Source organism: Leishmania infantum, chromosome 32, assembly GCF_000002875.2.
Source record: "Leishmania infantum JPCM5 genome chromosome 32".
In the NCBI taxonomy this organism is placed as follows: Eukaryota; Euglenozoa; class Kinetoplastea; order Trypanosomatida; family Trypanosomatidae; genus Leishmania; species Leishmania infantum.
The window spans coordinates 986,784-999,912 of record NC_009416.2 but is presented as its reverse complement, the minus strand read 5'-3'; the positions used below and the strand labels follow the sequence as shown (position 1 = coordinate 999,912).

Sequence of the window (13,129 nt, the reverse complement as noted above, 5' to 3'; positions counted from 1 at the left end):
CGTACTGGCACCTGGCCTAGCATTGACGTTTGAGAGACGGCACCCACGCCTGTGCGCGCGTGCAGCCCTCGCTTTATCTGCCCGGCACCCTTCAGCTCTTCCTTTTGGCACCGGCACTGGCAGCAACACGGACGGGCAGAAGATCCCCTGCGAGGGAAAGCGCATCCACCCCACTTCACGTACAACAGGTGATTTCGGTGCTGCTTGCACGGCAACTGGGGTGAAGGTGAGTAGGCGGGTGGGTGAGCGGCCGTCTTTTCCGTGCGCCGCCCATACATGGGAGAGGAGAAACCCCGCCACAGATGGGAGGGGAGGGGGTGATGCTTCCAGCGGCACACGCACACACGATGACGCTGCTGCCCTCGCTCGTCGCCTCAACTCCTCGATGGCCGTCGTCGATGGCCGGCACACTTCTCATTGTCTGCATGGGTCACCATCACACTCTGCCACCTTGTCATCTCCCGGGTACTACCCTTTCCTCGCCCTCTCTTTGTTTTTCCTCGTCGCAGTTGTGATGTGCACAGCTCTTCTCCTCGTCGTCCGTCCTCTCGTCCTCCTCCTGCCGATCAGCGCATTCACACACACACACACACACGCACACAGACCCTTTTGCATTCCCACAGCGCCCTCAAGGGGGGAGGGGGACGCACCTGAAGTAAGCGGTGCCGAGGACGTGCGTCTCTCGCTTGCTCGATGCCTGTCGGTCTTATCGTCCTTCGCGTTTTTTTTTGATTTTGTAGCGTTCTTCCGCGTTCTTTTCTGCGTTTGCGCGTGTGTGTGTGTGCCTGATTGCGTCCCTCTCTCGAGCAAGCCCACTGGTAAGTCACCATGCCGCCACCGCTGCGCTCCAAGGCGGAGTCCGTCCGGCGCGAGGAGGTGTGCCAGATGTTGGAGCCGAAGCGGTCCATGTCCGTTCGCGACACACTCTACGGTCAGCTCGAGTTCCCGCCGGTGATTCGCATCCTGACGGACTCGCCGGTGGTGCAGCGGCTGCGCGACCTGAAGCAGCTGGGAAACTCCTTCTATGTCTACCCAGGTGCCACGCACTCCCGCTTCGAGCACTCTCTAGGTGTCTGCTACCTTGGCATGGAGCTGTACCGCAGCATCGTGGATGGGCATCGAGAGGAACACAGGGACTTTGGCGTCCCCGAGATCGCGAACCTGACGCGTGAGGCCGCGCAGAAGGACATGCACTGTATCGGGATTGCCGGCTTGTGCCACGACCTCGGGCATGGACCACTGTCGCACTTGTTCGAGTCCTTTGTGCGCTCCTCTGCGCGGCCGGAGGAAGTGCAGCTGCGCAGGTGGTCGCATGAACAGGCGAGCATCATGCTTCTCCGCAAGATGTGGTTGGAGAATGAGACGGAGCTAGCCGAGCTCGGCTTTACGGAGAGTGATCTGCGCTACGTGGAGCTGCTGATCAACGGCCTCGCACCCGGCAAGGCGTGGCCGGACAACGTTGGACGACCAAAGTGGGCGCGCTTCACGACGGAGATTATCGCGAACAAGCGCAGTGGGCTGGACGTGGACAAGATCGACTACATCCAGCGGGACTCTGTCGCGTGCCTTGGTACGCCCACCTTCGTCTCCATGAGCCGCCTTTTCCAAGGTGCACGGGTGGTGGTGGGTGACAATGACGAGACATCCATCGGCTACCCCGACAAGCTGGACGGCGTCATCGAGGAGATCTTCCTCGCCCGCTCCCACCTCCACCGTATCGTCTACCAGCACCGTGTGACCAAGGTGATTGACCTCATGACGCTGGACGCCCTGCGCGCTGCTGGGGACGTGTTCGAGGTCAGCAATGGCAAAGACGGCGTCATGCCGCTGCGGTCGTGCGTGCTGCACCCAGACTTCTACGTGCACGCCAGCGACTGGATCGTGCTGGCGATTTTGCACGGCAGCAACAGAACGATGGCGGAGCCATTGGGCAGCGGCGCCTCGGCAGAGCATCGCCGCGAAAAGCTCGCCGAGGCGCGCCGCATCCTGCAGCGCATCCAAAGCCGGCACCTGTACACGACAATCGGCTCTTACCGCCACAGCGAACAGACCTTGATCAATGCAGGCCGCCTAAATTCCGTGGAGGGGTCCAGCCAGGAGGTGAAGCGGGAGGTCATGATTCACGAGTTGCTGTCTGATATTGAAGTGACGAGCCTGGACCTGTCGGTGAAGCTGCGTGAGTGGTCCCGGCAGCACAACGGCATGGCATCAATTGAGATTCTGCAGGCGGAGATTACGCAAACGGCCGGGGACATGGACAAGAAACACAACCCAGTGAGTGCTACCTACTTCTTCAACCCGCGCCAGTCTACGCACTGCCGCGTCGAGCCGCACTTCTCCTGCAACGTGACAACGACGCTGTTTGTGAAGATGGGTCCCGTGTCATCGCTGGTGGTCGTGTGCCGCATGCCGTTGACTCCGCAGGAGAAGGAGTCGCTGCGCGTCAGCTTCACCTCTGTTGCCGATCGGCTTGGCAAGACGGACGCGAGCTCTTTTTCCTGCACCCCCATGAGCCAACGGGGCCGCGCCGCCGAGTCATCGCAGCAGGCAGCCTCTGCGGCGCGGGACGAGTCCGCCGCGACCCCGAATCCCTCGATGACGGCGGCGGAGAGGCTCACGTCCTCCTTGAGCGGTGGGTGTCCCGCGGCAAAGCGGCTGAAATTGGACCTGGACACCAAACTCTCCCGGCGGGAAGACTTTGACGTTGATCAGAGCAGCGAAGGCGTTCTCCAGAACGACGCGACATCGAGCTCCCTTGAGCTGGTGACGCCCGCGGGGTATGGGCAGGTGGGGGAGAAGGGCCAGGATGACGACGATGGCGAGGAGACGGACATCCTCAGCTTTTCGTAGAAGGCTACAAGTGGGGAGGTATGATGCCCAAGGGGAGAGCGCGAGCGAGATCGGAGGGGCCGGGGCAAGGAAGTCGGCCGGGCCAGGTATTAGTTCCTGTGAGAGGAGGAGAGCAAGAGAAGAGGGGAAGGAGGCAGGCTGCGTACTCTTCAGTGTCTCAGCGTGGCCCATCGAAGGGCTGTTGATGGCCTGGCTCTCCCTTGGTATCTTGCCCCTTTCCCTCTCTCTCCCCCTCTTTCGCTTTCTTCGCATCACCGCTGCCAGCCATCTGCCAGTTCTCCGCGACCCTCTCTCCTCGGGTACTGCGGCTATGTGGTTGACGTGGATCAATCAGGTGCTTTCCGGTGTGGCTCGCCCCCCCCCCCCCATTGCTTCGCACGCCATGCCGAACCGTACGGAGCCGCCTCTCTCCCCGTTTTTCTCTCTGCAGCACCATTGACGGTAGAGCCCTTCCTTTTTCGAATCTCGTCTCACCGGTGCCCACGCGCGCGCGCACCTCCATCGCGGCGCGGCTTTTTCTTTTCCCTTTATGCTTGCGTTTTTCGCATTTGGCATGTGAGCCCGATGCGCCCCATCAGCAAGCGTAAGCGCCGCTGCCCGTCTCCTCTACGCTTTCCACTGCCACCTTCACACCCACCCTTCAGACGTACTCCGCGCAAGCCATGCGGATAGGATGCCGTGGAAGCCGACCAACATCGAAAACCAACGGAGCCCCTCTCGTGCGACGGGCACTTTCAACTTGCGCTTGTATGCTGCTGCTGATGCGGCAGCAGAATTCAGTGTATCACGCGCACGTACGCCTTTTCCTCTTCATTACGTTTTGCCAAGGTGCGGGGCTCCTTCTGACCCGCTAAGCCTCGCGTAGGTCTAGTCGACCAAGCGCGGGCGCTCTCACGTGGCCGTTCCACCTCCTTCCCTGCGCACACTATCGGGTTTCTTTCACTTTATATATATTTCCCTTCTTCCCTCTGCTGCTGCTGAAGGCCTCGCAGCAGCACCGGCAGCGCCAAGGTGCGCCTTTCACACATTGCCGTTCCTTCATTTTTCCTGACGCTCTTCCCTCTCTTTTCTTGCTGAACGTCGCACTCGCCGCTGCGTGTCCGCACACACGCAGGGGACGAAAAGAGAAGCCACAACATCAAAGAAACAGGAGAGAGAGGCCTTGGCCGTTGCGCCGCCACCTTGCGAATCCCTTTCCCCATTCGAAAGAACGGCACCTTAACCTCTCTACCTCTCATGCCCGTGTCTTCCCTGATTCCGAAGCTGCCAAGCGGGCAGCAAATGATTGACGGTCGCCTACCGGCCGCCGTGCAGGAGCAGCTGCGCGCTGTGGCTTTGCAGGTGTTGCAGCGCCTCTTCGTGCCCATCTTGTGTCGATACCGCCTTCGCAAGGCTCGGCTTGCGCTCAAGCACCGGCTCCTGCTGAGCCACACGACCTGGGAGGAAGTGGAGGAGGCTGCATTCAGCGCGCTGGAGCACACATCTTACCTTGGGGCGGTGACGCGCGACTTGTACACCATCGCTGATGGCGGCCGCTCTGCCACGCTTGGCGGCGCGACTGAGGCGCAGTCAGCTGCCATGGCGGCCTCGCCGGTGGACGCGGCAACAGGGGCGCAGATACGCGATAAGGTGCGCGACATACTCAACTCCAGCTACGTTCAGGTCGCGGTGCATCTTCAGAAGGAGGTTCTGGAGTGGGAGTGGGAGCCGGCCAGTGAGGTGCTGGTGCTGGTCGGCGGCTCCCTCGAGCGGCATGGCACCGCCGTGACAATGGCAAAGGTGACCGCCTCAACGGTCGGCGGCTTCAACGTTGGCACTGCCGCGTCGCTGGTAGGCAGCCGGCGCGCCTCCGCGGTGGCCGGCTATGGATTCTCGCGGAAAAGCAGCGTTGTCACTGCTGACACCGGCCGACCTGGAACGGCGCGACGGGCGTCTGCTGCAATGCTCCGCAACACAAGCAGCCATGGTGGCACCGCCGGCAGCGGTATCGCGCTTCCACCGACGTCAGTCATTTCATCTCGTTCACTGACCGACTTTGGGCAAGAGCGCGCGGCCAGCGCATCAGGTATGGACGGTGCCGCAGGTGCGCCAGCGATGTCGAGCAGCAGCGTGTTGCAGGCTCATCCCTCCGCACCGGCCCCCGCCGAGGCGGACACGGAGTTTCTAACAGCGCCGCAGGTGCTTGGTGAGCTGGCTTGCGTTGGTGGCTTTCCTTACTGCGCCGCCCTCTCTGTGTCCTCACCGATGGCGGTCATTGTCCGGATCCCAAAGGTGGTGTACTGCCACATGGTGAGCGAGTGCGCGACGTCAGTCGGGCAGCGACGCCTGCTCGTCGAGGCCCTGCAGATGCGCGAAAGGCTGCTGCCCTACTTTGCACCTCTAACCCGGGCCCGGCTGCGGATATGCCCACTGCTGACGCGGCTGCGCACGGAGCAGCTGGAGCACATCCGCGACCTGATCATACCACGAGTCTACGCCGCCGGCATGGAGTGTGGCGAGTTGGAGAAGCCGACGCACATCTTTTTTATCCGGCGCGGCGTGGTGCAGATGCAGCGCGAGGCAACCGTGCCAGGAAATGACGGCGGCTCGCACATCAACTCGGAGCCAGCTTCTCCGCATGCAGAGGCCCTGGCGGCGGCGCCGCACACGAACTTTTCCCTAGAGCTTCCGAGGAATCGCTCGCTGCTTGTGGAGGGGCACACCTACGGGGAGACGAGCTGCATCTTCGGCGACTCCGTAGGCGACCGCTACACCGCTGTCACGCACGTTGACATGTACCTTCTCCCCTTTCGGGTTCTCATCCAGCTGATGAAGCAGGAGCCGGACGTGCACGGCCCCATCTACCACAGTGCCCAGGAGCTTTCGTACATGCGCGACAAGGAGTGGACCGGCGCCCTGTTCGGCCCCCGTCTCGTCGGTGCGAACCTGCCCGGGGTGCACGGCGTGGTGCCCGCTGAAGGGATGTTGGCCCTGCTGGCGGCCGGCGCGCACAGGGGAGTCGGTGATGGCGGCACTAGCGTCTGTAGAGGAAAGGGCCCGGCGGAGGCCAGCTTCAGCTCTTTCCACCCGCCAAGTGGCAGCGCGCTTCGTGGAGGCGGTGGCGGCCACCGCAGTCCGACAATGTCGCGGCGCGTCACCATCTTTGAAGAGGCATCCAACCCGGGCGGCGCGGGAGACCGCTCTGGCGGGGGTGTAGAGAGCGCCGGTGTCTTGCCACTGACGGGCGGTCGTGTGTCTTCAGCGCTACTGAGCGCGATGGAGCACCTTCCGCTCGTCAGCTTGCTTCCGGGTGCCACGAGCGACTTCCACCACGCGTGCATTCAGCAGTGGCAGTGTGTTCGGTACAACAAGGGTGACGTCATCGTCACCAGCGGGGAGGAGTGCAATCGCCTTCTCTTATTCTTCGAAGGCCGCGCCGGTATCGTCATGGACGCGGCTCTGCTGCATGAGGAGCTGCGACCTGGGGCGGCGCTCGGCAGCGCAGGCATCGCCAGTGCATCACCGGCGGCGGCCTGCCCGATTCCCTCTGGCCACATTGTCGGGTACACGTGTGTGCGACGGCATCGCTGGACCCGCAGCATCATTGCACTTGACGACGTTGTCGAGGTGTGGGAGCTGCGTCGAAACACCTTCGTGCAGCTGCTGCGCACCCATGGTATCGTGCACGACATGCAGGCGGCGACGCTACAGGTGCTGCAGCCGCTCGCAGCGCAGGAGCGGCTGAAGGTGCTTGACTACCAACCGCTTCTCCATCCAATGCCTAGCTCGCTGTGGAAGGAACAGGCAGTGCCCAACGTGCACCCCGTCGTTGTGGCGAACGAGGAGACTGTGCTATTCCCGGTGTGGCGCGAGGGCGACTTTCCGCTTGATCGCCGCCAGTCCATGATGGAGGCAACCGCGCGCGCCGGCAGCGCTGGGGGCCGCCGAGCGACCTTGTCGTCAGTGAATTCGATGAAGGCGGCTGCTGTGGCCAACGACCTGCACCGCAGTGCCACACGACTAGAGGACTCCGCTCATCTGCTTAGTCACCGCCCCACCAGCGTGACAGGGGCGCTCGAGACGGGAAGCATCAGCCGAGGCGATTTCACAGCGCAGTGGGCAGATGCCGCGTAAACGGGCTCGCCTCTCGCTGCGCGTTTGCCAGAGCGTATGCGCTTCGCTGTGCCGGCTGACGTTGACGCCACCGCAGCACCCTCTCTCTTTCTCCCCCTGTCTGTGCGTGTGTCGTCTGTTGTCTGCTGTCTTTTCTTCCCCGCCCTCTGCGTGCGCGTGTGCGTGCTCGTGCACCTTAGGATCATTCGCCCTACCCCCACCCACATGGCTCCTTCTTGTTTCGCTTGCTCGCTTTGACTTGGCCGGCACGGCGCTTGCGTCCATGTGTGGCGCGCCGTGCTGCACCCCGCGGAGACTCATCGCCCCTTCCCCACGTCTTTGCCACTGACCTCTCTTTGGCATTTTCTTTCTTCCCTTGATGTACCCCTGATGACCGGGGTGCAAGGGGCACCTCAGCGTGTGGCATCTCAGGGTCCAGTGCGTCCCACTCCCTCTGTCTTGGGAAGCTAAGCCGCCGCCCTATCCCTGCCACATGCCGAACCCCACTTCTGGTGATGCCGGGATCACGCATCCACGGGGCAAGGAGCTGAGAGCAACGCACTCCTACGAACGTCGGGGGCCAGGTTCTGGAGGGCGTCTCGCCAGGGTGACCAGCGACCGCAAGCACGCTTGTGCCATCCGTATAATGGGGAAAGGGCCCGCCTAACTGGGAGGTATCTCACTCCCGACCCTCGCACTGCCTGCTGGTGTGCGAGGAGCCTGCGCCGCCCCGAGGAACGTGCCAGGTAGCCCAGTTGCACGATGGGAGCGGCTGTGAGGCGACCTGCGGAGCGGCGTGGGTGTGTGGGCAGCGTTTGAGGCAGAGACCGTTCTCCGATGACTGAGTCGGCGCATTGTTGCAACGCCGGTGCCTAGCGCTGCTGCGCACCATGCGATGGGGGCCTATGACAGGGCCGGGGCGTGGGGGGGGGAGGGAAGGTCGAGTGGCATCGGGCTTGACGTTGTGTGCCAGAGAGAAAGCGGACACACGTTGGGAGACGAACCCAAACCCGCGTTGGAGTCTCATAGATGTACCAAGATGTGGACTTGATTCCCTTTTATTTGTAAACGTATGCAGACCTGCTCTCGCACTCGTCTCGGTGCCTTGCTACTCTACCCACAGCGTCATGGCGCTTTTGGCGGTAGAAAGTGTCGGGCCTCCTGGTCCATGCTGGCATACACAGATGCGCGTGTGTGCGTATGTATGTGTGCGTGGAAGGAGGAGAGGGGGAGTGGGGCCACGGACAACGGGACAGACCCCGGCAAGAAGCCAATTCGGCTACTGAGAGACATGAGGAATATTGTTTGGGCTTGTAAAAGGTCGTCTGCATCCTGCTTTGCTTCTCCGTGTCTCTCTCTCGCTGTCGCCACCGCCCCGCTCGCCGTCTCGAGTGTGGCGTGTGGGCCGTCATGGTGCGCACGAAAGAGGAGAAAAGATGCTGCAGGCGCGCGCTGTGCACGTGAATTGCGTCGTCGTTGTCACGCTGTGCAGCGCGACAAAACTCTTTCTTCGCTGCGCGTGCATCGTCGGGTAGGTTCGGCGCAAACAACATGTTTGAGCTTCACTCGCTCAACTCACTCCCTAGCGGCGCCGCTGGGCAGCTGAGCATCTCACTCGTCTCTCAATGTCTTCCGTTTGTCCTCTTCTGCTGCTTCTTCCGCTGTGTTACCGTTGCTTTCGCCGCGTCGGTGTGGCTGCTGGTGACACTCACACGTGCATGCGGGCGGACGCGCACTGCATCGCCCCCCCCCCCCCCCCACACACACAAACACATGCATATACGGTTTCTTCTACCTGTGCATCCGCTGTTGTGTCCCTCTGCAGGTTTCCCTTTTTCTTTATTTTCTATTCTGCATGCACTGAAGGCAGAGGGGGCACGGAAGAAGAGAAACGAATCAAAAACGGCGGAAAGCTGCGAGCTTGCGAGCGGGACAGAGATTTGCCCACCCTCTCTTACTCTGCGCACCATCAGGGATACAGTCACGTACCCCTTCCTCTCCTCCCCCCTGCCCTTTGCCGCCCATCCTAGCCGCGAGCGACACCTCTGCATATACAGAAAGCCTCATATACTTAGCTCTCCTGCGCCCTCCGTTCCGGCGCGTCGCCTGCTCGCACGGGCCTTCTTTTGGCTTATCATCCTTCCTGGTTGCTTTGTACGTACTTTGCGCGGCCTCGTGCTCGGCACCCCGCACCTGCGTCACTGCAGCGGCTTTTGCTTTCTCACGCTGTCGTGGCTTCTCTCGTTGCCATATCAAGCTGCCTCGTTTATCTCCAGCTGCCCTCGGCAGGCAAGTCCGGCGCTGGCCGCCGCTCGACAAGGGTGCTTGCTTGGCCCCCTCCATCTTTTTTCCGTCGTGCACAGCTGGAGGAGAGACATCGTGGGAGCGATCGCCAAACACACCGACGCACCGATACACGTCCACCCACACGCATTCCACCGGCTGCTTTACCACCTCATTCCGTGACTCCTCCGAACGATAGCGAGAAGCGTAAAAAAAATACCTTGAACACATTTGGTTTGCTCAGCGCGTTTGGCAGGGGTGTCTCTGCGTTCATGTTGTAGCGACTCTTTTCGCGTGTGGCTGCACGGTTCCTTGCACCTGTCCTTCTCGCTCTGTTCCTCACACATCCCCTCACCTCCTTTTCTCGTTTCCGCAGCCATCCACATCCTCCTACTCTTGGACGTGAGAAGATCGGGTTTTCTACGTTTTGCTTTCACGGTCTTGATCCGTGTCTTTGCAGGCAGTTGCACTTACTTTGTATGCCCAACTGCTTTACTGGCTTCGTTGCCGTTGCCATCTCTGTGTGTGTGTGTGTGTCTTATTCAGTGGAGTGATCGCTTGCACTTGCACCTGGTCGCCGATTGCCCGACTTCGTTTTTTTTTTCTTTGGTTTCTCTCTCTTCAGCTATTCCGCCATCACCTACCCCCATTTTTCCCCCACCCCTTCGTTGCCCCTCGGTGTATTGGCTACTACTTCTCCTTCCCTTCTCCGCGCTTGGCGGCGGCGTGCCTCCCCAGTCTTCGCCTTCGTGACTTTCCTTCTCCCCGCACGTGCTCCCCTACTCTCTTCTCTTCTATCATCCTCGCAGGGCAGCGCATACACGTCCTTCTCCTTTTATCTGGTACATTTCGTGGTGACCTTCGTTCGCTTCTCATCCCCTCCGTTTTTCTCTCCGTCACCAACGTGGCAGGTTGTCCCACCTGCCGTCTCTCCGGTGGCCGACGATAAATCGATAGTTTTGTATTTCTTGCTTTTTGTTCAGTTCTTGCGTGATTGCCCTCTTTCTCTCTCTACGTGGTTGGCTCCAGGCTCGGCGGATCGGACCCAGCTTACGGCACACGCCCCCACATAGAGGACCACGCTGTGACACAGGCGTATATACTCTCACGCACAGACACAACATCGCCGCACACGGGGTTCATGCTTGCGTGGAACCGCTTCCCCAACAACGCTGCTGGGTCAGCCGATCCCAAGCAGCTGCAGATGATGTTCCCCAACGGCGCTCCCTGCGACTCTGCCATGCATCTGGCAGCGTACGGCGATGCTGCAAACCGTTGTATCTTTGTCGGCGCTATGAACGGCATGCCAGTTCGGCCACCCTCTCCAGCCGCCGCGAGCGCGACGTCGCCAAATACGGCCGCTGCGGGGCTTCTCGGTGTCCATTACCCCGGCAGCTACGCCGTACCCCGCCCCGCTGCCGGGTACTACTACCCCCCCTACGCGGCCGTCAAGCAGCACGCCTTTCAGCAACCACAAGCTGCAGGAGTGATGCCGGGCCAAGTGCCGCCGCCGCCGCCGCCGTGCCAGGCTACCGCATCTAGCACTACTGCGCTCGCACTCGCGACGCAGCAGCGCATCGCCGCCGCCTCTAGCCCTTCGTGTGGCCCGCAAAGCGCGTTCACCTCTGCGCCGCTACATGGAAAGGGACGTGAGAGCCCTCGCAGCGGTCGACATCGCCGCGGCGACGGCGAGGCGACGGCAACTCCTGCCTCGACAGCGCAGCCATCTTCCCCCGGTAGGCACGACGGTGGCGGCATCTATAGCGAGCGACGTCGCCATCGCGATGACCCACCACCTAGTGGTGCCAGCTACACCCGCGCACCGTCGCAGGTGGCGACAGCGCCGTTTGGGGAGGTGTTTCCGCCTAGCTCTAGCGGTCCCAACTCACATATTGCACCTGCTGCTCCGGCTGCAGCTTGGGGCGCTGCTCATGATGATAATGACGGCGGTGATGGTGGTGGCCGGCGACGACGCCGGCGTCGTCACGGCGATGGCGGCGGTGAGAGGCGCCGAACCGCCTCGCCAAGCTCGCCTCCAGAGCCGCGAGCCGATGAGGACGCGAAGGAGCCGCACCGACGCCGCCACCGCCATCGCGGCGAAGTGCGCGGCCAGCACGCCAACGCCCGCAGCGACACGAATGCGCCCAAGTCTGCCTCTGCGCACCTTGCCGGTGGCCTCGCCGACACCTCGCGCCACCACCGATCGAACCATCGATCTGGCCAGCGCTGGGGCAGCCCTCCCAAGAGCACTGCCGCCAATGTTTCGACATCAACGGGAGCGGCGGCGCCGTCTGTGGGGCCGATGCCTATCACCACCCTCGTTACCCCAGTGCTTCAGCCCGTAACAGTGGCCAGCGCGCTGATGGTAGCGCCCCCGCCATCGCCGGCAATGGTGCCTGCTGCGCCACCGGCTCATAGAGGTGTCCGGAGCCCGCCGCCCATCTCAGCGGCGGCGCCATCACCGCCGCCTGGGGTACTACCCACGAGCACCTCAAAGGGCCACCGACGCCACCGAAGCCACCGCCGCACCCCTTCCGCCTCTTTGTCAAGTTCTGGTGGCAGCTCCGACGCGGCGTCGAGGCAAGGGTCGTCGTCGTACCCGTCCTCCGTGTCCTCTCACTCGGAGTCTGCCTCGCGCCCCGCCTCGGCCTCGTCACGCGACCGCCGCCGCCGGCGTCGCAGAGACCGCCGAGGCCGCCGCGACCGCCGCCGATCGCCACGTGAAGCCTCGCCGTCCTCGAGATCACGGCCAGCGGCAGGGGATCCTGTCGGCAGCGCCCCTTCCCCGCCAACGAACAAAAACGCCAGCGTCGCCGAAGCTCCCAAGAAGAAGGGAGAAGGCGGCATTCTGAGTTTTTTCCGGCGCAACAAATCCGCCGCGGCCGAGGCCGACTCGGCTACAGCCGGTAAAGCCGGAGCGCCGGGCCAGGAGGCGACCGTGATGATGCCGCTCACCATGCCGCAGAAGGCGCTCTACGATACATCTATGAGGCCCTGCGGCGCCGCTGTGGCGCCGCGAGATGCGGTGACCGGAGTGCAGCACCGCGAGGCGAGCAGCCGCACTGACGCGGCGGGGCAGCGCCGTTGCGATCGCACGCCGGGGCGCTCACAGCATCCCGCACCGAGTAGCGGCACCGTGAATGCTCACATCCCTCCGCAGCAGGGCAACGGCAGCCACAACCCCAGCGCTGACCCCAGCTCCGCTGTCGCGCCTTCTGGCAAGAGCAAAGGCCTCTTTGGCGGCCTGTTTCGCAGAAAGAAGGACAAGGCAGATGGGGGCGTCACCGCTGCGGCTGACGCGAGCGCCAACAACGCAAGCACCGTCGGCGGCTGGCCGTCCCCGCCGTCGTGTCCTTCGACGTCCGGCACCTCGGGCAACTTGACAGCGAAGGCGGCAACCACTGTTAGACTCGGCACGTCGTCAACACCTCCGAAATCTGCGCCTCCCCGTGGCGGATACGGCGCTGCACCGATGAGTCTTTCGACAGCACCCAACCCAGCCCTCATGTCAAAGCCGGACGTCTTGAGGCGCTCTACGAAGAAGAGCAGGGCAGCTGCGGCGCAGGTGCGGCAGGAGCCTCTTCAGCCAAATGAGCTGCGAAGCCAACTGCAGGCACAGAAGCAGAGCCAGAATCAACACAGCGGAGGCAATAGAGGGTGCCGCCGAAACGAGAGCCGTGACCACCGATCACCGGTAGGCGAGCGCGGCGGCCGCACGTCGGGAAACCGCGACGGCAACCCTCGCGGTCGCGGTCGCCGTCGCACCCCCTTGCAAGACTCCAACTCGTGCTCGAGTGACGCATCATCAACGTCCTCCAGCACAAAGGCAGCCCCGAAGCGGCACAGCGGCCGCGGAAACAGCGGCAGCAAGTCTGCTCGCGCCCAAGCGAACAACGAAATCTGA

At 62.5% G+C, this 13,129-nt stretch overlaps 3 protein-coding genes across 3 annotated transcripts; all 3 read left to right on the top strand.

Annotated features, from left to right (window-relative positions):
• Nucleotides 1–828: 828 nt before the first annotated feature.
• LINJ_32_2680 (conserved hypothetical protein) lies at nucleotides 829–2,850 on the top strand (the record flags this gene model as incomplete). The annotated part of the gene is made up of 1 exon (XM_001467907.1): nucleotides 829–2,850. One exon carries the CDS (start codon nucleotides 829–831, stop codon nucleotides 2,848–2,850), a length of 2,022 nt encoding a protein of 673 aa, XP_001467944.1.
• A 1,236-nt stretch (nucleotides 2,851–4,086) lies between these two features.
• LINJ_32_2670 (conserved hypothetical protein) lies at nucleotides 4,087–6,963 on the top strand (the record flags this gene model as incomplete). The annotated part of the gene is made up of 1 exon (XM_001467906.1): nucleotides 4,087–6,963. The coding sequence occupies one exon, from the start codon at nucleotides 4,087–4,089 to the stop codon at nucleotides 6,961–6,963; it is 2,877 nt and encodes a 958-aa protein (XP_001467943.1).
• Nucleotides 6,964–10,366: 3,403 nt separating this feature from the next.
• LINJ_32_2660 (hypothetical protein, unknown function) lies at nucleotides 10,367–13,129 on the top strand (the record flags this gene model as incomplete). Its single annotated transcript, XM_001467905.1, has 1 exon — nucleotides 10,367–13,129. One exon carries the CDS (start codon nucleotides 10,367–10,369, stop codon nucleotides 13,127–13,129), a length of 2,763 nt encoding a protein of 920 aa, XP_001467942.1.